The sequence below is a fragment of the Ochotona princeps genome, chromosome 32 (genome assembly GCF_030435755.1).
Source record: "Ochotona princeps isolate mOchPri1 chromosome 32, mOchPri1.hap1, whole genome shotgun sequence".
In the NCBI taxonomy this organism is placed as follows: Eukaryota; Metazoa; Chordata; class Mammalia; order Lagomorpha; family Ochotonidae; genus Ochotona; species Ochotona princeps.
In genome coordinates, this window is record NC_080863.1 from 7,433,173 (window position 1) to 7,458,584 (window position 25,412).

At 56.5% G+C, this 25,412-nt stretch overlaps 1 protein-coding gene across 1 annotated transcript in view; it reads right to left on the bottom strand.

Moving 5' to 3' along the window:
- Positions 1-71: 71 nt before the first annotated feature.
- BIN3 (bridging integrator 3) overlaps positions 72-25,412 on the bottom strand; it is a 39,669-nt gene continuing 14,328 nt past the window's right edge. Inside the window, exons 2-9 of the mRNA XM_004591368.3 lie at positions 17,343-17,391; positions 12,738-12,778; positions 12,252-12,313; positions 6,795-6,931; positions 5,946-5,986; positions 2,216-2,357; positions 1,943-2,077; positions 72-459 (exon numbers count right to left, since the gene is read on the bottom strand). Of these exons, the coding sequence (XP_004591425.1) occupies positions 313-459; positions 1,943-2,077; positions 2,216-2,357; positions 5,946-5,986; positions 6,795-6,931; positions 12,252-12,313; positions 12,738-12,778; positions 17,343-17,391 (754 nt within the window). The 3' untranslated portion in view covers positions 72-312. The remainder of the gene's footprint in view (positions 460-1,942; positions 2,078-2,215; positions 2,358-5,945; positions 5,987-6,794; positions 6,932-12,251; positions 12,314-12,737; positions 12,779-17,342; positions 17,392-25,412) is intronic.

Genomic DNA, 25,412 nt, shown 5'->3' on the forward strand with positions numbered 1-25,412 from the left:
CCCTGCCAGCATGCACAGGGCGCAGATGTCACCTGCACCACCCGAAGGCTGGCATGTCCCCTGGACGGTTCTAATGACCCCGGCGCTTCCCTCCGCAGCTTACCTGCACCCTGACTGGGGAGACAGCCGCTGCCTGCTTGGGGCTCAAGGGAACAGATGCCTCTTGGCTCACAGGGCTGGCGAGGTAGAAGAGGCGCTGCCAGGTACGGCACTTCTCACAGCTGTCTGGCAGGGAGGGCATGAGCCTGTGCCCAGAAAGGGCCGAGAGCATAAGGTGCGGACGTGTCCCTGCAGTCTCCTGAGGCAGGGGACTCAGTCGTCTGCCACGATGGAGAGGGCTCGCAGCTCACTCAGTCTGGCCTCATTCTCCCGCTCCCGCTGCTCGTCTGAGTGGCCGGGCTGGTCCAGCTGTCGGGTCAGGTCTCCAAAGATCTTGTGCATTTCTGAGTAGTACACCACCTGGGTGGGAGGTGAGGGTGGGCAGTGAGGAAGGTTTGTGCAGTGTGGGAGGACCTGGCAGGGTGGGGCAGGAGGAGGGACTGCACCCTCTGCTTCCTGCACCACCTTCCCACAGCATGGGAAGGGGATGCCACAGCCAAAGGCCTCAGGAACACCTGGGCAGCGAGGGGGGGCCGGGAGTGGGAGGCCCAGAAGGGATCTGACTTGCCCATGGACCCAGAGCACTTGGCAGGGGAAGGGAGCCCCGGGACCAGGCTTTCCTCCAGGACGCCATTAGGCACCCAGAGCGGTGGGGTGGGGACAGACCTGTCAGCAACTCCCTAGGGGGCTGAGGGCTCTAAGCCCCGGAGAGGTACACCCCCTCCAGGCAGACACAAGAGCCCATGCTGGACAGATCAGGTGAGCGCCCCTGGGGCAGCCAAGGTGCTCTAAGGTATCCCCGGAGGGCTGTGGGCCTGGGACCCACGAGTGTGCAGGCCACTGTGTGGGGAATCATCAGGAACACTCCCTTGGCGCTGACCACAGCAGTGGCAGCTGGGAGAGGAGGCGGCTCGTGCGCAGGAGCAGTAGGCAAGCCTGAGGCCCTGCTGCGTGCTGCTCACGGGGTGGCAGGGCCGGGCCTGAACCTCCACCTCAGTGCCTGAAGCAGGGGGCTGGAAGGAAGCTGCACCCGCAGAGACAAGGCAGGGAGATTCCATCTTACTGCCCCCTGCACTGAGCAGTCACAAATACCAGCTCCAGCACCAGTCCCGCTCAGGGTTTGTGACCCCTTGGGCCCTTGGCCTTGGTGGTCTCCCAGGCCAGCCCAGGAGAGTGGGTGGGAGGTAGGCTTTTCCAGGGTACCAACTGGCAAGGATGGATGACGCCCACTGGAGGGCGCCAGACACCCAGCTGAGAATGAACGGAGCAGCCAGGTGATGGGACCCGAGAGAACCTTTAGCTTGCCAACCTGGGGCAGGGGAAGTGACAAGAATAGCAGGGGTCCTGAGCACAGGTAGATTTTCTAGTAGTGGCCCCAACTGTCCTCACTTGCTAAAGGCTTGGAGTGGGGTGGGGATGGGAGCTGCACAACTCCACTAGGAGACAGAGGGCCGGAGTCCTAGGCTGGCTCAAGCACTCCTCCACTGGGAGGTGTGCCATGGCACCTGGGGACCCCCCATCTCTGCGGGACTCCTGGGGGGTCTCTGCCACGTTCAGGAAGAGGCCTGCCTGGGGGCTCAAGGCTAATGTGTGGAAGGGCAGAGGACAGAGGGAAACGCTGGCAAACATGAAGGAGCGGCATGCTCCCCGGGCACTGACTCGGCCAAGAGCCACCGACCCCACAGAGCACCCAGCAAGGCCTCATGGCTCAAGAGAGCGCTGGGCATGTTCACTGTGGAGGGGACCGCCCAGGCTGGAGCTGCACAGCCCCCCGGATGTTCCCTTCGGTGCTGGATGTGTGCATGTGTGCACATGGTCTGTACAGTGAGGGCCGAGGCCTTACCTGTGCCCGGATAAGGGCCTCAAAGCTGGGCTGGAAGTAGTCGAGGCGGCTGCTGTGGAAACGTGGCATCTCATCCAACAGCTGCTTGTTCTTGGCTTCGAAGTCCTCACGGACGGGCCGGAGCTCTTCCCGGGCCTGGCAACAAGACCTGAGACATCAGCTCTGGTTGCATGGGTGCAGACTGGACACGGGCGTCTCTGGGGTCTTGGCCTTCACCCCCAGGGACTACCTGGGACCATGGTCCTCCTGGTCCCACTCTCTTTCCCTCAGTACCTGGTGGAGCTTGGCCAGCACAGGCCCCGTCTTCTCCTTTTCCTCGTACTTCTCCACCTTGGCCTGCAGCCTGCGGTAGTCCTGCAGGGCCTGCTCCCGCCGTTTCACGGCCATGTTGAGGCTTGGGAAGACACTGCTGAACCTGTGGCCACACAGCTCATTGTGGGCAGGGTTCTGGCCACACTGTTCAGGTAACAGCATGGTTTGAGCATCTGCCAAACCCCGGACCCTGCCCCAGTACCAGGGTTGTGACTTTGAACGTGACAGGTGGGGTGACGGCTAGGAGGGATGCAACTGGACACTGTGCTAGTGTAGTGGATCACAAAGGGAGGCCCCTTGGCCTGCCAGCCCTTGCCCACCCTTCTCAGGTGGACCTTGGCACGGCTGGACACCTACACTGTGGGACCGCAGAGCTGGGAGGTCCCCCGTCCTAACAGCCTCATTAAAATCAAGAGAGCTGAGGCCAGAGGGAGAACATGCAGCTGCCCAAGGGCACAGGAAGAGATGGTCAAGAGCAAAGCGTCCATGCTCTCTGCCAGGTACCGCCCCCCCAGGGCACTGGCAGGTGGCAAGACGCAACCCCGAACCTGCTCCTGGCCAAGGGCGCCTACTCCCGGGGTTTCTCTGCACCACAGGGAAGGCCCCCACTGTGGAAATGGCCCAAGTGTCCAAACACTGCTCAGGAAGACACTTCCAGGGCCCCCTCCCCTGTCTGTAATGGAAAAGGACATGCATGGGACCCACGCGGCCTGCACAGCACCGTGAGAACCGGATGGGGGCGGGATGCCAGCAGACACACAGCCACCCCCAGGGTGGGTCTGAAGAGGCAAAGTCCCTGGCAGGGGCTGGTCCCGTGGCAGCTGCTCTGATGGAGCTGCGGCTGCTGGGGAGGCCCTCCCCCTTCCTGGGCAGCTGCAAGGCCTGGGAGTCAAGGAAGCAGGTGCACCTGGGCCTGAGAAGCTGCCGTGTGGCCTTGCCCCAGGAGAGGGACCACCACAAGGAAGAAGCGACGTGTGCATGAGGTGTGCTGGGCAGACGCAGCATGGGTTCATGCCAGGCTGGCGACCCAGGCTCTGACAGCTGCTGATCCCAGAAGAGCAGGGCCTCTGCTCCTCCAACCCCCGAAGCTGTCCCCAGGGATTCACTCCAGGGCAGACGGCAGGCTGGGTATGGCCAAGGACGGTGGGTTTGTGGCTAGGGGTGGGTGTGTCTACAGGTTGCCACTTAACCAGGACACCTCCCTGTCAGCCTCTGGGAACCAAGACTGCCCATCCTGGGTGGGGAATGGGCACCACCTCCCTGAGAGAGCCCATGGAGTTGTCTGTCTCCCACAATTACACTCAGAAGCCCGGGAGGCCTTGCCAGCTCTGGCCACTCTAGGCCACCCGTGCCCTGGCTCCCCCTCACTGCCCCATGAAACCCAGGGGGGCTCTCCTGGCAGCAGGAAGTCATGCTCTCCCACTCCTCCCAGGACCCTGGGTGCTGGCAGAGGAAAACAAGTACAGGCTGCTCCTGTGTCAGTGCCCTCCCAGGCCCCCCGCCGGGGGGTCTACATTTCTGCTGGCCTGCAGACCTCATTTAAGGCTGCGGGGTCAGCTGTCCTGGCTGAGGGTCCAGGGTGCGTACCACTGTCCTCCCTGCACACCCCCTACCTACCCTGGCATCTGAGCCCACTGGCATCTGCCCCCATGCAGCCAGGCACGTTGAGGGCATTCGGCGTGGCTCTCTCCACAGCTGAGATGACACTCAGAGACCCCGGGATGCCACCCGGTGCCCCAGCACTGGACGCACTGGGGTGGGTTTCCGGAGCCTGGCTGTGTCCCCCCCAAGGTTTATCTCAGAGGGAGGCAGGGAGGCTGGGGCCTGCCAGGGCACCCTCAGGGGGCTCATCCCAGTTCTTGCTTGACCTCAGGATTGACACACCAAGCTAGCTTCCCTGGGGAGGAAGGGAATGGTTGGGAGGGAGGAGGGAAGAGGCTGGCCGGGAGGTGGGAGGTGGGCCAGAGCAGCCGGGCCAGCGGGGATGCCTGCCATTCCTCGCCCTGCACCCCCGCGGCCGGGATCTTCCACCCACCAGGAAAGGGAAATTGAAAGCATCCCATGCGGACGGGAGCTAGGGGTTGGGGGATTAGGAGGCTGAGCCCTGGGGGAGGCTGGGGGCGGCAGCGTGGCCATGTGGCCGTGATCTGCATCAGAGCACAGGAAAGCTGCAGTTTCCTGTTTCCTGTGCTGGGGTCCCTGGAAGCTTCACTCTTGGCATGAGGAAGCAAATAGGGAGGAGGCGACAGGCTGTGTGGCTTCATGAGGTTGGGTTCAGGGGAGAAGCCAGCCGGGGCAGCTAGGCAGGCCGGGGCTCAGGCGGAGGTCAGCGGATCTGCTGTGGAGCTGGTGCCGCACTGGCCCCAGCCACGCCCACCCCTTCCTGGCAGGTGGCGGTGGGCTGCCACTGCCGCTGTGGTTTCTCTCCTCTTGGCTAGTGGAGCCAGGGATCGATTTCAAGACCGCCTCACTGGTTGTGAAATCGAGACAGGGAGTCAACTCCCTAGTTCAGAGCCAGTGTCCCTGACCCTGGGTGCCAGGGGCACCTTCTGAACAACCTGGGACCCGCGCCTCACCTCCCAAGCTGATCCTGGCACAGAAGAGCTCCCAGTGGCTGATTCTGCTCTGAGTCCTTCCCACTCAGCTCTGAGCCATCTGCCCAGGAGGCCAGGAGAGCCGATTGCAAGCATCCAGGTCCCCAGCGAGCAAGGCAGGAGTGGTGGGGACTCTGGGCACAGAGAAATCCTTCCCATGGTTGGCGGGCCTCTGATCAGGGCTTAGCCCACAGGCCTGGGAGACTAGGAGCTCCCCGAGGCTAGCTGGGCCATTTGCTGCAGCCCCCCACCCCACCCCAGGTCCTAAACAGGGAGCGGATGGCTCTCGACAACTCCAAACCCTAGGGACTGACCGGAGGATCAAAAACCTCTCATTCCCCTCCGGGCCCCGGGCCAGGCCTAATGATAATTAAGCGGAGCCTCCATCCCCAGGCCAGTGAGGAGCTGCCAGGGACCACCGCGGAAGGGGTAATAGAGTGCAGCTGCTGGGCTGGGCAGGCGCCTTTCTAGGTCAGAATGCCTGGGAGAGGCCAGGGAAGGAGATGAAGTGAGTTGGAGCTTCAAGGCCGGCTCCGACCTGTCCCCCACACCCTTCGTCCCCTCAGGAACCCAGGCAATGGGGCCTGATGGCCGACCAGGGGTCTGCCCGACACAAGGTGAGTCTCACAGAAGAATTCCTGACCCCAATCGGTCGGGAGTTGGGGGACCTTATCCTGGCAGGGGCCTTGGGCCTTGCCGCACCCTTCTCCATGTGCAGCCACCCCCGCGCGTCCAGAGCCAAGCGCAGGAGGCAGCTGTACTCCCGATCCGGCTGTGAGATGAAAGGCCTTTGCTCATGTCCGCTGAGGGCCAGCCAAGACCTCAGCGAGCTCAAGCTAGCCAGAAGCTAAGGGGGACAGCGTCCAAGCGACTATCAGAGTTGCACAGTCCAGTGCTGGTGGAGGGCTTGGCCGGTCCCCGTGCCACCACACAAACACGTCCTGGGTGACCAATGGGGCCCTGGGTACTGCTGGATTCATCAACCCTGGGGTCTCTACTGCAGTGACCAGCTGGGCCTCCCTGTGAAGTGTCCTGTCAGACCCCAGGGGAGCTGGGGCCAGGCTGCTCACAACGTGTGATCCCCATGGATTACTCACTTTTTTAAGGGTTCAATCACAGTCTTCTGGATCTGGTTCACCTGTCAAAATCAAGAACAGATGACATCAAAACTGGGGGAAAGCAGCAAGCGGTGTGGCTCGGCCTCTGCTCTGGACACCTGCGTCCGACATCAGAGTGCCGGTCTGAGTCCTGGCTACTCCACTTCTGATCTCGCCAATGTGTCCTGGGAAGAAGCAGATGGCTCAAGCACTTGGAACCCTGACACCCATGTGGGAGATCTGGAGGGAGTTGAAGGCTTCTGGCTTTGGCCTGGCCTAGCTCTGGCTGTTGTGGACATTTGGGGGAATAAACCGGCAGAGAGAAGTTCTGTCTTTCCAATAAAATAAAGATATTGAGGGGAAAACAAACAAAAAGCCCACCCAGGGGCAGGCAGTCAGATTCTTCCTGAAAGAGCGCTGTGCCAAGTTCCTGGGAAAAAAGGAGACCTGTTAGGGTTCCCTGGAGAACCCCGGGCAGGAAGAGGGCTGCGGCGGGTGGGCAGTGAGGCAGGAAGTCCTGGGCCCAGGGCAAGCCTGGTTCTGCTTGCTGCTGGGCACCAAAGGCCTACCATGGCCTTGCTCAGCGGGGAGGGCTGATAAGGGGGGCAGTCTCCAGAGAGGCCTGACGCCATGACTGTCCCTCATGGCCTCACGGGAGCACAAGAGGCCACAACAGCCAAGGCCGATCAGCGGGGGGAAGAGCGGGGCACGAGGCTGGGACATACAGGACTTGAAGGGCTGAGGCAGCCCGAAGAGCGCCTGTGTCCCTACGGACCCTCTGAGGCCAGGACTAGACAGCGAGGGCGGAGCGGGGTGCTCAGGGACCAGGGACCCAGAGGGACCAGTCACCTTTTCCTGGTTGAAGGCATCCATCCGCTTCATCGCTGTGTCCAGGGCTGTCACCATGTTCAGAAAGTCCTGGTCTTGCTCGCAGAGGGGATTGGACAGTAGGTCCAGGGAGATCTTCACGGCTGACTTGGACATGGCTGTGAGAAGTCAGAGCTTGGTGAGGCTGGGAATGCATAGCCTCTTCGTGGCCACAGCCGCACGGTGACAGGCAAGCTTCGTGTTCACCCTCGGGGCCATCCCCCACTGCTCTGGGAACGCTTCTGGGTTGCTGTTACTTCTCAGACTCTGGGGTTCTATTAGGATCACGGGGTGGGAAGCTGGGAGATTCCTATTTCAGGCACCAGAGATCGACTCCATCCATACAGTCCTCAAGGCATTGGGATGACGGTCAGGAACTCCCACCGCCAAGGCCACAGCAGTCCAGCTGACAAGGCAGTACAGGCTGCTGTGATGACCCCTGGTGGGGCTCTTAGCTCTGCCTGGCCCTGTGCAAACAGCCAGTGCCCACAGAAGAAATGGGTGTAGCTGTATTTCCATAAAGCTTTATTGGGAAAAAAAGGACTGGCAGCCGTGGCTTGCCCATCATTTCAATGACACCTGGTGGTAGGAAGTACATGGGAAACCCATTTTCTCCTGAGACGCACCTGGACACACCGAAGACAGAATCCTGCCTGCCTCCTTCCTCAGCTCTAGAATTTTATCTGTAACAGTGCGGGCCTCAACAGCTGGGGAAGACAAGGACTGGGAAGCTGCTACTAGCTGGCAGCCTCCACCTTGCCTGTCAGCCCTTGCCTTTCATCGGTTATTTTAGCCAGGGTTCAAGCAACCAAAGAGCACTGGGTTCCGTATTTATAGGCGTGGCTCGTGATACTCTAATACACGTCTCCAAAGGTGACACAGCTCCAAGGCCTGAGCCGGGACTTGAACCTGGGCATCTTGCTTCCCTGTCCCCTTGGAATGTGGCCTGGCCTGAGGGAAACAAGCAGACAGGTCCCACGAGGCTCAACTGAGGTCTACTTTTTCTTATTTTTTCTTCCTTTCAAGACAGATTTGAAAAGCAAAGTGAGAGAGAAAAGAGCTAGAGGTCCTCTATGTGCTGTCTCACTTCCCGAGGACAGCAACGGGCAAGGCTGGTCCAGGCTGAAGCCAGGCACCCCCCCTAGGTCTCTCCCATGGGATACCGGATGTTCATGTTGCAAGCAGTGGCTTAACCCGCTGGGCCACAACGCCAGCACCTCGGGGGTTCTGCCTGGTACCACCCTCTGCCTCCTTCCTGGCTGGGGAGCCAGCAGCAGCTCAGGCAGGATGGGGAGTGCTGATGGCTTAGGAGTTCTTGGCCTTGCCCAGGGCATTCAAGCTTCCGGGATGTGCAGACACAGCCCTGCAGGAGCAAGGGCATGCGTGGTTCAACTCCACCTGTCTGGGCTCAGAGTGTGTCCAGGTGAGGCTTGTGGGGAGAGGGGCAAGACATTAAAAGAGTTTCTTACTACTTGCACGCCAACCGAATGCAGCATGCTTTACCGGCTAAGGCCCACTCCGCAGAGGGTGCCGAGGAAACAGTACTGCTGATACAGCTGGGGTGTGCTACTGAGGACGGCAGCGCCCCCAGTTCCAGGCTCTCGGGAAGATAAGGGTCTTGATGCAGTGTAGCCCACCTGGCCTTGGCTCCTACCCAGCCCTGACGAACCCTCGGAGTCAGGGGCCAGAGGAGGTCCCCTGTCCCCCAGCCCTAGGCTCTAGCACAAGTCAGCAAGGCCCTGGGGGAGGCCAGTTAGCCCACCCAAAGGGCAAAATGCAGAAGTCTTCAGCACTTCCCAGAAACTTGGACACATTCAGGAGAGAGACCACTTAAAAAAAAAAAAAGTAGTTCTGGGCCCAGCATGGTAGCCTAGCGGTTAAAGTCCTCACCTTAAACACGCTGGGATCCCATGTGGGCATCAGTTCTAATCCCAGCGGCCCCATTTCCCATTCAGCTCCCTGCCTGTGGCTTGAGAAAGCAGTCGAGGATGGCCCAAAGCCTTGGGACCCTGAACCCACATGGGAGACCCGGAAGAGGTTCCTGGCTCCTGGCTTCAGATCGGCACAGCACTGGCCGTTGCGGCCACTTGGGGAGTGAATCATGGGATGGAAGATTTTCCTCTCTGTCTCTCCTCCTCTCTGTATATCTGACTTTGCAATAAAAATAAATAAATCTTTAAAAAAAAAAAGTCCTAAACTTGGCAGGTTTAGGAACCAATGTTATATGTGTCTTAAGAAATTTTTGTTTTTAATTTAAAAGGTGAGGGGAGAGAGAGAGACAGCAAGAGAAAACTCCCACCCCCTGGCTCTCTCCCCAAATGTCTGCTCAGATAGGGCTGGGCTAGGCAAACACTGGGATATGGAGCTCGGTCCAAGTCTCTCACGGGGTGGGGGGTCAGGAACTCAACCACTCCTGCCCTCACCACTGCCTCCCAGAGCGCGCGAGCGGGAAGCTGGAATCAGAACGAGGCACGTGCCGTGAGATGGGGTGTCCCGAGCAGCTCTTTAGCTGGGGTGCCGAATACTTGCCCCTGTTGGGTAGAACCTGATATGACTGTGAAATGACCACAACATAACTCGAAGAAAAGCCAAGCCAGAAATGTTCCTGAACAACACCGTCTAGTAATTCCTTTCCCTCATACAAGAGGGGGAGAGACCAAGTCTGCAAAGCAGGAGGCTGGGGGGAAGGCTTACACCCCACTTCCTTCCCTTCCCAGGGCTCCTGCCCTCATGTCCCTACGCTCCTGTGTGTGCTGGAAGTGAGTGAAAGCAACAGCCTGAGTGCCACCTGGGGCCCTGGCACCCCCCCTTGAGTGTGCAGAGCCGAACCCAATGCCACCGCCATTGAGAGATGACTGGCCCAGCTTGCCGCCTGCCTAGCAGAGAAGCCACCAGCCATGCAAAGGCCCAACTACGAGACAATTCTGAAAGCAGGGTCCTTTCTGGAACAACAGCTGTCCAGGGAGCCCAGAAAAAGGCCTTCTTCCAGCCCCTCTGGAGCGGAAGCCCCTGCACCCACCACCATCACCTTGCCTGAGCTGAGCTGAGTTGGGGTTAGGGGAAACCAAAGTTCTACAAGCACTGAGCCCTGCCTGCCCAGATATGGGTCTCAGGCGTGCGGCAGCAGCAGAGCAGCTACTGGCTCACACACACTTTCACTGCCCAGGAGTCACCTGTGTAGTCTGGATTCCTCTGATTACAGCCACATGAGCCTCCGCACCCACTCCTAACATGCCAAATGGCTCCAAAGTAACACCTTTGGAAACAGCCAACCTTGACCTCTCATGTTCACTAACAATGCCACTGTGGTGTGCAAACAGGCAGGAAGAGAGGGAGGGTCGGTCATGGCCACAGCCAAAGCCTGACCAGAAAGGCTGTGGGGATGAGCAAGGAAGACGCAGTCCAGGTACCTCACACCTGAAACCACCAAGGCCAACCTGGGCCTGGGCCGCACTTTGAAGACAATGGGGGCTAGTGGCGAGGGGCAGGCCACACTTGGACAAGCCCCCACCCTGGGGAGCAGGTGCTGCGTCCAGGTCGGTTCGCAGCCAAGGAGCAGGCAGGCACCTCAGGTGGCTACGGCTCACCGCTGCCCCCAGGAGGGAATGTGTGTTGTTCTGGCTCTCAATGCCTTCTCTGCACCTTGACTGCCAGGGGTGGGGGGATCCCAACCACTGCCTCTGTGCACAACGCTCCTCCTCCACTGTGTGGCGCCAGAGGGGCCAGGGTGGCCTCCCACTTCTGCTGAGGGGTGACACCTGGAGGCTGTACTTGTGCTCAGCACTTGGACTTGCTCCTGAGGCAGCCACAGCAACACTGAGATTGGCCAGGGCCCCCAGGGAGGACTCGTGTCTGCTGCCCCCTGGCTTACTGGGGACAAGCAATGTGTACACCAGGGGCAGGTTTCTCTGAGACAGGGGCCATCCTCGGAGAAGAGGGGCTTGCGTGTCCTTTAGCTGGCAAACACCTCATGTGCCCTGCAAACCTCAAGTTCAGCCGAGGTGATGGAGGGGGCGGTTCTCCGGTCTTTGCTTCAAATGCTTCAGAACCATAACACAGCACGCGATCTGCCACTGCCCGACCTGAGCACTCAGGGCTGGTGTGCATGGACCCTGCCAGCCTGTAGGCGAGGCACCCCTTCTCTGAGGGAATCTGCACGGTTCCTGCACACACAGCACATGCCCTCAGCAAGGCATGTCAGGTCTCAGCTGGTGCTGAGACGGCAGATGGGTCACGTGGGCCAAGGTCAAGGTCAAGACCTGAGGAGCCTGGCTGCTGCTGCCAACCGACAGCGATGGCCGGCAACAAGAGGAGGCTGCTGCCAACCGACAGTGATGGCTGGCAACAAGAGGCGGTGGCCCGGAGGGTGTCCTGTGCCTAGACACTGACAGTTCAAGTGATCTGTATGAACCAACCTTGCTTCACCCTCCAGCTGGCCAGCAGGGTGGGCACTAGGGCTGCCCGTGTCTCTTGGAGGAAGGCACCGAGAGCTCAGCAGCGCTGGAGCCAGCAGCTGACTTCCGGTTTTAGGGTCTAGCGTTCTGGGCTGGGGAAAAAAGGGGGCTAGAGCCCTTCTTGTCCTGTGCACACACCAGGAGCCTGGCAGGCCCACACATGGCCCAGCCGCTCACTGCCTCTCCCTACAGCACACAGCCCGGAGTTAAGGCTCTGAGTGCTCCTCATGTCAGAGCTGCCTTTGTGAGGGGGCTCCTGGGCCTGCTCCCTCCTCATCCCAAAGAAGCTCTCAGCCCACACAGCTGTCCTGGGCTTCTGGCTGTTCCTAGGCACCGTTGGCACTTGCACACAGACCCTCCAAGACACTGCCCTCTGCTCTAACTCAGCTCTTGCTCACACACACAGTGGCTTCGGTTACCGCCACCAGGTCCTGCCAGGCCTGGGACAGGGAAAGGCAAAGAGAGACATCTCCCAGCTGCTGGTTCCTCCGGGGCTGGGCTAGGCAGACGCTGGGAACCAGCAACTCAACCTGAGTCTCCTACACGGCTAGTTATCACTGCTGCCTCCCAGGGTCTGCATTAGCAAGGAGCTGAAACTGGAAACAGACGCCAGGACTAGAACCCAGGTCCTCTGATACCCATGCAGGCACATTAAGCAGCAACTTACCACTGTGCTACACCCCCGGCCCAGGGACTACCATTGTTACCAGGTCAGAATAAGTGCCTTTTTCCTTGGGGCAGCCTGAGCTGATAGATGGCTTGGGTGTTAACAAAGACAACAAGGCTCGAGCTGCCACAGACTGTGGGTACCACCCTCAGCGGGACCCTAGAAGGCCTAGCAGCCAGCATCTGTTCAGAACTCCATGGGGACTGGAGGGTCTCCCCATCAGTGGGAGGGACTTCAGCCAGCTCCGAGGGGGCTGTAGGAGGAAGGTTCCCCACTCCTTCCCCGCCTTGTGCTGGATGCTGGGCAGGTGGTACTTACCCAGGTCGGCATCTGTGCTCTTCTTCATGTCCTTCTGCAGCTTCTTGGTCTGCTCTTCCAGCCTGCACGGCAGGGGACAAGCCTGGGTATCCCGGGCCTCACTGAGTAACCCCTCTCCTTATTTTATCACCTCTCTCCAAGTTAAACAGATGCTCTTGGGTGTCCACCAGGAAGGAGAGGTGCCCTTTATCTCTCTGGGGACTCTTCCCTCTGGCCACAGTGCCAGACCAGCTCTGCATGAGGCCAAGCAGCCAAACGCTACCACTCTCACATGCGTGGCTGCGTACCAGGGTTCAGAGTTATGGTCTGAGCTGCTCTTGGTTCTCTGGGGTGCCACTGAGGCCAAGGGGAACCCACTGCTTGCGCCATGGGGAGCTGACGTAGGTCAGGGGTGGAGTATGGTGGGGGAGAGGGGAAGTGAGGCCTGGCAGGAGGCCGGCGCTCTGCCCAGGCTCCCGCCTTGTGTTTCTGGGGCTTGACACTCACTGTTGGAGTTTTCCATACTCTCTTTCAAAGTCTCTCTCCACCTGCGCAAAAAAAAAAAAAAAAAAAAAAAAAAAAAAAAAAGCTTAACTCAATCATCAGAGAAATGACAGCATGATGGAAAAAATCTCCCAGCCACCTGAAACTCCTTCCACACCCTGCCCCTCCCCCAGTCCCTACAAGCACCAGCACATCACTAACGACACAGCACCCCTGTGTTCCCAAGTTAATGAAGTGTCTGATTGAGGAAGCGGGACTCTCCTCCCAGACGGGCTGGCCAGGCAAGTAGCGGCGCATTGTGGCTCTGCTTCTTTGCTCCCTCGGGGAACGAGGCGCCAAGCTGGGTGCCTGCTTCTTGGCACCCCCGCTTTCCCCCTAGGGGCAGCCAAGGGGCTCTACATGGACTGAGACCCACCCAGGCAGGCGGAAGGGCACAGAGGTGTGTGGCACGGGACGGGGAGACCCAGCAGGTGGGCCTCCATGTTGGCTTAGGGTGTCCTCACAGGCCGTACACCTGCCTGCTGCTGGGGTTCGGTGTGGGCTGACAGACTATGCCCCTGACTGCTGCAGGTGGGAGGTCCTGTTTTGGAGAGAAGGGGCTCTGCCTGGGCCTTTGCCCGGGCTGCACCTGGGTGTCAGTCTAGCCTCTTCTCCGCAGTGGAACGAGCAGAGGCAGATCAAGCATAGACTTTTTGTTTTGTTTTGTTTTAAATTAGCAAAGAGCGAGCAACTCTCCCCCCACCCCCATCTGATGGTTCATTCAGTCCCCAAACGCCTGTGATGGTTGGGGCTGGGTCACAGCTCAAGGTGCAGTGTCAATCCAGCCCCCCACGGGGGCGGCCTTCTTGAGTCTCCTGCTCTGGCAGGACGCTGGAGCTGGGAGCAGGAATCTAATCGGGATGTCCCAATGTGGGACAAAGGCATCAAGGCCTAGGCCAGCAGCTCCCTCGCCTGACAGCACAAAGCCTCACTTGATTCTTCTGTCTTACGGGATGCTCCAGGTGACTCACACAGTGGAGTGACTCTGGTGGCCCTGGTGGCTTGAAGACTAAAGGCACAGACACAGAGCATGATGCCAGCCTCCTCCGACCCGAGCATGGACTCAGTTCCTTACTCCCCTCCTGCTCCCTGGAGCAGATGCGACCTGCCGTCCAGGGCACGCATGCGGCTGGTGGCCCGCTGGCAGAGAGGATTGGCAGTTGGAAGCATGGAAGACCCTGGTCAGGTCACACTGTTACTGCTCTCTCTTGCTGGACAAGTCTCTTTCTCACCTCTGACAGAGACAGAAAGAGAGAGAGAGAAGGAGAAGGAGAGAGAAATCCGAATGGCAGGGTCTTTCTACATGAAAGTATCTATTTCCAAAAAGTAGCTAAGTATTCCTTGGTCAAGCTTCCACAGACTCCGAGTGGGAACTGTCTGGGAGGGGAGGCAGGAGCAAGTGCCCAAGCCCAGAGGCAGCCCCTGGCGCTCTGGCCCTGCTTTTGCAATCCCCTGGTGTGCTGCAACGTGTGGGCGGGCAGAGAACACCTGGGCTCCTGGCTGGGGACTGCTCGGACTTGCACAGAGAGGGACCTTGGGTTTCCAGCTGGGTTGGATCATGCTGGCGGAGCAGAAGCTCTCGGGGTCTCACGCTGGCTGCCAAGCTGCATGGTGGGCAGAAGGCGCTCCATGTGCTCAGAGCCACCCGACAGCCTCAGGCCCATGTTCACAACCTTTCACCTGCCCTGCTGCTCGGAGCCAGGTGCAGCTCGCGCCACAGCTCACTGGTCCCAGTGGCCACCTCCTCCAGAATTCCAAACCCTCAGCTAATGGCTAAGGGAACAAAGGGACACACTGCAGCCGCATTCCAAGGTATATGGACTCCAAGGGAAAGAGCCAAGGAGAGATCTGAACATCTTTGCTTGATGTCCCTGCCAAAAAAGGCAGCTGGAGCCCAATCAACAAGGCAAGTGTAAACACATGTGCATGGATGGTCAGGGGCTCAGGCCAGGCTGGCCAGGGCAGCACAGTGACACTACCCTCCGCTTGCCCTCTGCCTTCTCCGACCTTGGATGGGAGGGAAGGGGTGTGCTGTCCACTGTCTGGGTCAGGGCCTGGCACACAGCAGGAACTCAGTACGGGTGAAAGGAACACACAGACTGAGTTCTCACCCCAGCTTCTGCTCACCGCAAAGCGAGAAAGGTGACAGGTGACCAGGAGCAGAACTAAGGCACAGCGAGGGTTCAGAGAACCACTCTTCAGGGGTGCTCCTGTGGATGATGTCTCCCCTTTGCGGATGCCCCCATGGGATCCTTCTCAAGATAGGAGGCTCAAGGGAGCCTTTCTGTGAGGAGTCACAGGGTACTACGTAGCCAGGAGCCCTGGTGCCTGCTTTGCTTTATGCGGCAGACCCAGGCTGCCCTGGCCTTGCAGACCCCGTGGCAGGGTGTGCAGAGCTGGGGAGAGTGCTCCTCCACCCTCCCCCACAGATGCAGGGAGGAGTGGCTTCTTGCTGCACATCCACAATGCTGCACTGCCCACTTTCTGGGCCCATGAGATCAGGAACAGGAGGTCGAGGGGCCTCTGGGTCTTCCCTTGGCGCCGAGTAAACCTGGGCACGGGAAGAGTGGCGAGGGCAAACACACAATGCTACCTTTGTGTCTCCCAGGTGGTGCCTTGAGCCAGAACCCCTGAAACTCCCTGAAGATAACATGAGCGTCTTCCCATGACAAGGGTGCCGTGACTTCCAATAATCCAGCGGCCACATCTGTTCCCCTCCCTGCGAGGACTTGGGCAACAACCAGGAGAGTGCGTCACCATCGTGCTGGGGCCTGGGAGTGGGGGGTGGGCAGGAGACAGGGAGACAGCCGCACAGCCCACACCTGTCCTAGGGACCAGGAAGGGGGTGTTGGGGTGGAGACCGAGGCGCCGAGGAAGCAGGGTCTTGCTGTATTTATTACACTTCACAGGGGAGGTGAGGAGCCACAGCTGGGGATGCGTCTAACTCTATTCCAGGCTGCCCCTTGGCTCCAGCTCCTCGTGCGAGATCAAAGGCGCAGCCTCCCCACTTCGCGGCTCGAGGACTGAGCTGCCCAGGACAGGCCGATCCCTGATGGCTTAGAGAGCTGAACCCACTTGCCTCCTGGACAGCAGTCGATGTTTTCCCCGTGGGAGATTGCGTGTACCTGTGGTCATCTTATCAAGAAGAGACCAAAGCTCCCAGACAAGGAATTCCCCAGGGTCACATGTGCTTCCCAAACCTGGCTTCTGGAATCTCTGGACAGAGGTTCATTTCCAGGCCGACGGGTGTGTCAGGAAGGATCAGCGAAGCCCTGCGTGCACCTCCTTTCCCGTCAGACCTATCCTTAGAGGAAAGGGGCTTCCACAAGCCAACGAGGCAGAAGAGCTGGAGGCGGCACCCTCGCGCTTTCTTCTCTGTGCAGAACCAAGTCTACTCCCAGAGGCTGGGGTGTTGGGGGCAGGATGAACGACCCTTTTCAAAACCATTTTACTTTCAGATCTGCAGTGGATTAAACCCTGGAGGCCCCCAGCCACACCTGCCCGCTTGGACAGTAATGCCAGCACTAGGCATTCCAACACCAATTCCCTGGGCCGCTGCAGGTGGTTGGCCCCTGCCATGGGAGCGAACTCTTTCAAATCAGACCCACTTCCTTTGGATTTCCCAAAGATGAAAGCTCTGGTCAGGTGTGTGCCCCACTTCCAGCCAAACTGAAACAGTATCTTCCCTATGATTGAGAACTGAGCCAAGGAGGGGAGAAGTTGGCCTAAAACTGGGAAAACGGCCAGGGAGGGCTGGGACCAGAGCCGGTGCAAGCGCTGGGCTTTCTGGGCTGCCACTTGAGAGGCCCTACTGCGAGAGACTTCCACGTTAGAGGCAAGAGACACGCTCAGCTCTGCAGGTTAGGGTGCTGAAGAGGCTACACTGGGCTATGACCCTCCAACCCCGGAGACAGCACCCATTAAGCACTACGGCAAGAGTACTGGCCAAAGCCCAAACCCGTGTGCTTCCAGTCACACCGGAACAGGCTCATCACAGTCCGAGAGCGTCCGCAGGGCTGGCCGGCCGGTCCCTGTGGGAGTCCAGCTCCCTCTAACAAACTGTGACTCTTCCCCTCTGCCGCTTTCTGGGTAAAATAAGGATAAGAGCTAGGAGGCTGCATGGAGTGGCAGTCAGAGGCTCTCCCACCGAGGGCCTCGGGAGCCCAGCTGGTAACACAGGCTGGCAGCGCAAAGCGAGGGGAAGCCACCTGGTCTTCTAGGCAGCAGAGATGCTCAGAGTAAAGCCCTGGGCTTGTCTGGTGGGCTCTAGTGCTTCCGGAACTTTCTGGGCAGTGGACGCTCAGCAGCAGCGCTGCCCTCCACACCTTGGTAAGTCCTCCTCTCACCCTGTCCCCCGCTGCGAGCTTGGGGAAGAGTCCAGGCTGGCCCAGGGGAGAAAGGGTCCCAGCCGAGAGGCCTCTGCCAACACAGGCTCCAGGCCTGCACGACGCCGAACGATGTCCCCAACCTGCGTTCCTTCCAGCCCAAGACGTGCCGAGGTAAAGCCCCGGTTCTATATGAACCATGAAACAATGCCCCATCTCTGAGGGCAAGAGCGGGGTTACTCACTGTTTTGGGGACAATCTGCTTCTTGGGCTGCCCAATCTTGAAAGGAATCCTACGAAACAGAGAGAGAGGGACACTGTGAGAACGGGGGCTTGTGGGGGGGATGGCAAATGAAGGACGGACACGTTGCCCAGGACAGTTGCAGACATGGCACCTTCTCCCTGTGTCCTGGCGGGTGACGGGCTGTGGGCATGCAGCTTCAGTGCCAGGAGGGCCATCCTCTGGGCTCTGACAGATGCAGGACTGGATGGCAGGCTTCTGACCCAAGCCCGTTTCTGCTCAGTCTGCACTTGGCACGCCCCGAGAAGGCGAGGCTGACGGCAAAGCATAGACCCCACCACAGGCTGCACCCTGAACCTTGCGTCTGGAGCGGCCCTGGCATCGGGAATCACACACCCGCTGTAGGAGCATCAGCCTTGAAAAACACACCTTTAAACAGAATCTCACCAGGAAATCATGGTCATCTGTGTGAGGTGCTTTTTTTTTGCCTGCCCACAGAGGGGCAGGCTGGGGAGAAATAACCACCCTTACAGGGCCACTGATGAGGGCTGGGGCCAAGGATACATCCCTGGGAAGACGGACACAATCTAAAAGTGGCCCAAGAGAAGACTTCTGCCTTGAACTGACTACTGCTCAGCGTGCAGGCTTCCCACTTAGGCACGGAGGGCGGCTTGGCCAAACAGAAGCCAGGTCGCGGTCTAGGAGTCTCGGGCCGAGCCCCCAGCCCAGCCTCTACCTCGGAGAAGCAGGTTGCCCGTGGATTGCTAACTCCTGCATTGGGGCTTAATTTCCTACTTTGTAGGATGAAAGGATTAAATCAGATAATTTATTTTTATTATTATTTTTAACGATTTGTTTATTTTTTATTACAAAGTCAGATACACAGAGAGGAGGAGAGACAGAGAGGAAGATCTTCCGTCCGATGATTCACTCCCCAAGTGAGCCGCAATGGCCGGTGCTGCGCTGATCCGAAGCCGGGAACCTCTTCCAGGTCTCCTACGCGGGTTCAGGGTCCGTCCTCGACTGCTTTCCCAGGCCACAAGCAGGGAGCTGGATGGGAAGTGGAGCTGCCGGGATTAGAACCAGCGCCCATATGGGATCCCGGGGCGTTCAAGGCGAGGACTTTAGCCGCTAGGCCACGCCGCCGGGCCCTAAATCAGATAATTTAGAAGCTTCCTCAAGGAAACCACTACAGCCAGGGCAGGGAAGCCAACACAGGGTTATCCTAACAGCTCCCAGGAAGCGGGCCAAGAGCCCCCTGGTGAGGCGGGCGGGTCAGCAGGGGGAAGGGTTTTCCACCAGCCCAGCTCACTGCTCTCCTGCCGGTTCCAGGCCCTGGCAGAAGCTCCTCTGTTCAAAGTTCTCACTCCATTCCCTGTGCTACCTCCACACCGCTCTTCTGCTCTCATCTGGTCCAAAAGTGACCAGCTCCGGTGCTAAACCCAACGGTATAATTAACCACCGATAATAACCCCAGACGACAAGGATCCGTTGAGGGGATGGGCCCGCCTGAGTCACGGAGGTTTAAATTTAATTTCTGGAGGACATCCTGTTTATTGTTAACCCAGCCCCGTAATTTAGGAGCGTTAACCCTTGCAGGGATCGCTGATTCACGTGGCTTCTTGTAAACAAATCATCTCTGGCTATATAATTACTGGGGGGAGGGAGGCACGGGCTCTTCCCTTTCTCAGACCTAAAGGAGAAAGTTTCCAGGAGAGAGAAGTCCCTTTCCTCCTGGAACCCCAGGGGCCTTTCCCAAAGCAGACACTGCAGCTGCTGGGTACGGCAGTGGAGCAGGTGGTGCTGCTCACTGTCTGGCCTGGAGCTGGACCCAGCTCAGAACACAGCCTACCTACCCGGGGGGCCCATAAAATGGAGGATCCCTCCAGTTAACCTAAAAATAATCTCCAGGCCAAGAGCCTGCGGAGGAAGGTGGGACCTACTAAGACTGTTCCAGAAGTCTTTAGAATGACTCCACCTTGAAATTCAGCACAATCAGGGGCTAGAAATCAGGAACATGGATTCTATTGTTTGTGTATCTGAAGAATCACAGTATTTGGGCTGGTGCAATGTCTCAACCTTTCCCTGAAAGCCCTGGCATCCCATATGGGCACTGGTTCTAATCCTAGCTGCTCTCCAGGTCTGATCCGGCTCTCTGCTTATGGCCTGGGAGAACATGGAAGACTGGCTTAAGTCCTTGGGCCCCAGGTTCCTGGCTTCTGGCTTTGGACTGGCTCAGCTCTGGCCACGGCGGCCATTTGGGGAGTAGACCAGAGGATGGAAGATCTCTCTCTTGGTGTTTCTGTTAAGTCTGCTTCTCAGAAATAAATAAATAAATAAATAAATAAATAAATAGAAAGAAAGAAAGAAAGGATGAATCACAGTATTTATGGAACAATAAATTGTCACAGAAAACTTCCTCTCGGCCCAGTGCAATCATCTCATTTTTTGGAAATGAGGAAGCAGATCAAGAGGTGTGCTGGCCAGTCCTGGGGCACGGCACCTGTCCATGTGAGAACCAGGAACAACCTGGGCTCCTGCTTTCTCCCACTCGCACTGCGGCGTTCTCTTCACATGAACTGGTCAGCCCTGTTTGATCCGGGCACACCGTGGCACCAGGAAGGGCTGTTGGCCCTTGGGAGGCCAGCAGTGAGGGGAGGCTGTCCACGCAGACCATGGGTGTGCTGCCCTCAACTTAGGTGTGCCACACAGTTCTAACAGAGCCCTTGGCATTCCCACCACTCCACTGGCAGTCACGCATAACTTCTGATGACTTCCAGCTTCAGTCAAGAGTAGTTATCTCCCTCCTGGAAGAATACCTTACAAGCACTTTGTATTCTAAAAGTGCACATTTACAACTTTTACAAGATTTCAGGTCGCCTGTGAAAACATACAACCCACGTGCCCCTACCCTCTCCCCGGTTCCTATCACCTCGGTTAAAGAACCAACACAACAGACTCGAATGTCTCAATCTTAGCCGGATTTCCTTAGTTTTCCCTGACGTCCCTTTTAAACTCCAGGACTCGCTCCAGGTCACTCAGACTGCCAGACAGCCCCTCGAAGGGGTGCCAGTCTCCCCCAGCCCAGCCAACACGACACCGAGGCAGCCCCTCGAAGGGGTGCCAGTCTCCCCCAGCCCAGCCAACACGACACCGAGGCAGCCCCTCGAAGGGGTGCCAGTCTCCCCCAGCCCAGCCAACACGACACCGAGGCAGCCCCTCGAAGGGGTGCCAGTCTCCCCCAGCCCAGCCAACACGACACCGAGGCAGCCCCTCGAAGGGGTGCCAGTCTCCCCCAGCCCAGCCAACATGACACCGAGGCAGCCCCTCGAAGGGGTGCCAGTCTCCCCCAGCCCAGCCAACACGACACCGAGGCAGCCAGGCGGCCGCTTGCTCACTCTGCACATCCAGACTCTTCAGACTTCCCTGATCCAAATGTGAAGATTTTAAAGTTCATTTCACCAGGACAGTTCAGACCATGAGAAGGACCATATGGACACAGGGCCACATTGCTCAAATGGAATGTCTCCCTCCCTCCTAGCTTGACCAAACTTTACCCTCAAGTCTAAACCTTACCTTCGTGGCACAGTGGATTAGCTGTCACTCGCAGTGCTGGCTTCCCATATGAACACCAGTTTGAATCCCAGCTGCTCCACACTAACGTGCCTGGGAAAAGCAGCAGAGGATGGCACCTGCGCCCCTGCCACCCCTATAGGAGATCTGACGGAGTTCCAGGCTCCTGGCTTCAGCCTGGCCCAACCTCAGCAGTTGCAGCCATTTGGGAAGTAAACCATCCGGTGGAAGATCTTCCTGTCTCTTCCTCTCTTTATTTCTGCCTTTCAATTAAATAAATCTTTAAAAAATAAATAAAGAAAAATGTCTAAAGCTTATTTGGCATTTAAAAGTATTTTACCTTTTACAGTTAACTCCCTTAAAAGAAAAAATAGATTTTCATCAGTGAAAACTTGAAATATCAAAAGAAAAAAAGAGATAAAAGAGAGAAAGGGAGAACAGGGGAAAGAGGGAAAGAGGGAGAGAAGAGCTAAAAACTTGGCACATTCAAACAGAAAAATATTCCAAATCTCAGTATACCGATACATATGTGTACAGGTATGTACATGTATACATGCGAACATTTATGTAATTTTCTTTCTTTATTCAAAGGTTTATTTATTGGAAAGTCAGATATACAGAGGGAAGGAGAGACAGAGAGGAAGATCTCCTGTCTGCTGGCTCACTCCCCAAGTAGCTGCAACAGCTGGTGCTGAGCCGATCTGAAACCAGGAGCTTCTTCCAGGTCTCCCACGCGGGTGCACGGTCCCAAGGCTTTGGGCCGTCCTTGACTGCTTTCCCAGGTCACAAGCAGGGAGCTGGATGGGAAGCGGAGCAGACAGGACACGAACTAACATCCATATGGGATCCCAGTGCATACAAAGTGAGGACCTTGGCCACTAGGCTACCACATTGGACCCCCTTTACATATATCATAATTTTTTATTTGCCAATTTATACTTCTAATAACCATTCTGATTTTTTCAACGTTTATTTGAAAAGCCGAGTATCAGTGTGAGAGAGATTTTCTGTCTGCTGATTCACTCCCCAGATGCCCACAACGGCCAGGGCTGGTCTAAGCTAAGAGCAGGAGTGGAGGACTCCCTCTGGTCTCCGCAGTGGATGGCCAGGGCCCAGGCGCTCGATATCGCCTGCTGAGAAGAGGAGCGCCTAGGGACAGGAGGTCGGACCACCTCCAGGAAATCAGCAGCCTGTGGGAATATTGGCTCCTGCCTCGGCCACTCTGCTTGCAATCCAACTCCCTCCTGGAAAAGCAGTGGAAAACAACCCGAATGCTCAAGCCCCTTGTCACCCGTGTGGCAGACCTAGATGGCGCTCTACATTCCTGGCACTGGCTTTAGACTTACAGCCAGCTGGGAAGTGAACCAGCACATGAACAATCTTTAACTTTGCATTGAGAAGAAATGCATAAACTTTTAAAAAGATTTATTTCATTTTATTTTTAAATTTTTACTGGAAAGTCAGATATACAGAGGAGGAGAGACAGAAAGGAAGATCTTCGTCTGCTGATTCACTACCCAAGCTGCCGCAATGGCCAGAGCTGAGCCAGTATGAAGCCAGGAGCCCGAAGCCTCCTCCAGGTCTCCCACGTGGATGCAGGGTCCCAAGGCTTTGGGCCGTCCTCAACTGCTTTCCCGGGCCACAAGCAGGGAGCTGGATGGGAAGTGGAGCTGCCGGGATTAGAACCGACGCCCACATGGGATCCCGGGGCTTTCAAGGCGAGGACTTTAGCCACCAGACTACCACACCGAGCCCTGTCATTCAAAATTTTAATTTTAATTTTAATTTTCTTGGCTTCTAGCCTTCCAGTGCTGCCGTGGCAGTAGGCACCCTGCTTCCCACCTTTTGTATCTGACCTGTTTTGTTTAATTTTCTTTAGGCAAGCTCACAGGGTTGTAAACTTTCACAGTAATGTACCTTACAGGTTTACTCCTATCCATTTTTTGCTGGGTCCTCACAAGACCACTTTGATTTTTGATAATTTATAATCTTTAGATCTAGGATTAAAACAACTTTATCATCTTTTTATTTGTTTTCTTCTGAAACTGTTTTATAACTTTGATGTCAATTCTCTGGTTGGCTGGTGGTTCTCTGATATGTTTTCAAATACTGTTAATCTTCCAGTACTTCCAAAGAACCTTCGTTTCTGCTACCAAACTGTTTAATATCCAAGAGTTTTTCTAAATTTTCAGGATGTCTTTTTTTTTTTAATGAGATCTTGTTTTTCAAGATCTTGTTTTTGTGTTGATGCCTTCTTATCTAAGGATCTTAGTGATGGCTGTGAAAAAATTTCTTCTCTCTTAACAGTCTGTTTCCTCCAAGTTTTTTCTTCTGTTTGTTTAGTCTTTATTAGCATTTTTACTATGAAATGCTTTCCTTAAATGTGTGGCAATTCTTGTGTTCCTACTCAAATATACAACTGGGGGTTCGAAAGCGCTGGTGAGGAGCTCTGAATGTATGTATAGTGTACTGTGGGATCTGGCTCAAGTTTTCTGACTCCCCAAAGTTAGTATTTGTTCGGTCTTTTCTTCTCAACAGATAAAACTCCTTGGGGAACATCTATCCCAAACCCGCCCTGGGAGTGAAGGCCCAGCTCGGTGCTAGAGGCACACAGGGAGTGGAAGAGGCTGTGGTGTGTGTGTGTGCGTGTGTGTGTGTGTTGAGGCAAAGCAGCGGCCTCGTTCACTTGGTCCTCCTGACTTCATATGCCTGTCCTCCCCCCATGGTGCTAGCTGCCCTCCCACACACGGGTCTGGGGCTTGTGGGCCTTAAGCTGGTAAACCTTCATATGCCTCCCCAACAACCAAAGTGAATACTATTTATAGAGGGAAGGAATGAATGACAATTTAAAAAAGGTCACTCATTCCTAAGCAAAGCTGACTGCCAAGGTGCTACCCCTGATGGCTCAAAATGCCCCTCTCCTCCCCAGCTTCTTGGTCACACACACACACACACACCCGCAGGACTGTTCAGGAGAGGGAGGGTACAGGTGGCTCAACTGGTTTGCAAATGCCAGGATCCCATACGGGTGCCGGTTCCTGTCCCGGCTGCTCCACTTCTCATCCAGCTCCCTGCTTGTGGCCTAGCAAGCAGTAGAGGACAGCCTGAAGCCTTGTGTCCCTGTATCCACATAGGAGCCCCGGAAGAAGCTCCTGGCCTCTGTCTATTTGGGGAGTGAACCTGTGGCTGGACCAAAGATCTATATTCCTTCTCTCCATAAATCTGATCTGGCTTCCCAATAAAACAACAAAATTTTTTTTTAATTCTTTTTCATAATATAGTCCCTTAGACTCATTCCCCCTTCCACACTCCCTACTCCCTCCCCATATATATATATATATATATATATATATATATATATAATTTTTTAAACAGCTGTTGTGAGGTTTAGGGCCGGTCTTACACTTCTTTCATGGGTAGATGGTAAGACTTCAGGGCTGTCTCCAGAGTTTTGGTGCAGTGACTAACCCTAAATGCTCCCTGAGTTCTGCTGGCTTCACATAGTCTTTTTGGTTAAATGTACCAGAAATGCAAATGGCTTTTCAAGGTGGCCCTACAGCTTGCTCCTCATCTTCCATGAGACTATCAGTCACCTATCCCTGAAATCCCACCCCACTCTCTTACTGCCTTGGGGAACAACCTGAACATGCCCGGCTATACCGGCTTGGTTTCTACTGAGCTAACTCACCTTTATCGCTCTGCTGCCCTGTGATTTCTTTTTTATCTAGTTTTCCCTATAGTTTTAAAATAATCACGATCAAAATAGGCACACTGGTATGCTTCCAACTCTTTGGTCTGTAATTTCTGGCTTGTTTTACTAAAACCTCCCTCAAAATGTCCCTACAAACTGCTGTTCAAACAGTACACCCCTAACTCAATCCCTGTGCTCCCCCTTCCCAGCGTCTCCCCCTTCCAGGTCTGGGCTGCTCCAAGGCTGCCGGACATGACGCATGAGCAAAGGAAACGCAGCGAGCAGAGGCTGTCTGGCCTGAGCGCAGCTACACACACGGCTAGGGGCCCTGGCAGGGCCGAGTGTCCCCCAGGACAGAGCCCACTGCAGAGCAAGGAGCCTGAGGCTGGCTCAGGGACAGCTCTCCCACAGGCGGGGTGCTATGGCTCTGACCTATTCAAACAGCTCTGAACCAGCCAAGACCGACTTCAGCACTGCGCCTCCCACTGCTCTGAGAGGCACCAAGTGCCGCCAAGCCCGGGCTCTGGTGAGGCGCCCTGGCTGGTTTTTGGCTTCCCAGACGCCAGTCTGGAAGGTGCTAGGTCAGCCAGCTCCTGCAGCCCCACTCCAGGTCTCAATTTGCTGTTGATGTCTTGCCTATTCTCCCTGAACCTGCAGGCAGGTGTGTTCCAAAGCACGGTGTAGTACTTTCTAGGGGGATTTGTGAGCGAGAGGAATTAGGTGTATTATCTTTACTCAGAACCTATTTTAAAATAACCCCTTTACTCAGAGACAATGAACACAACACACTCTTTAAAGGGCACAGCTTG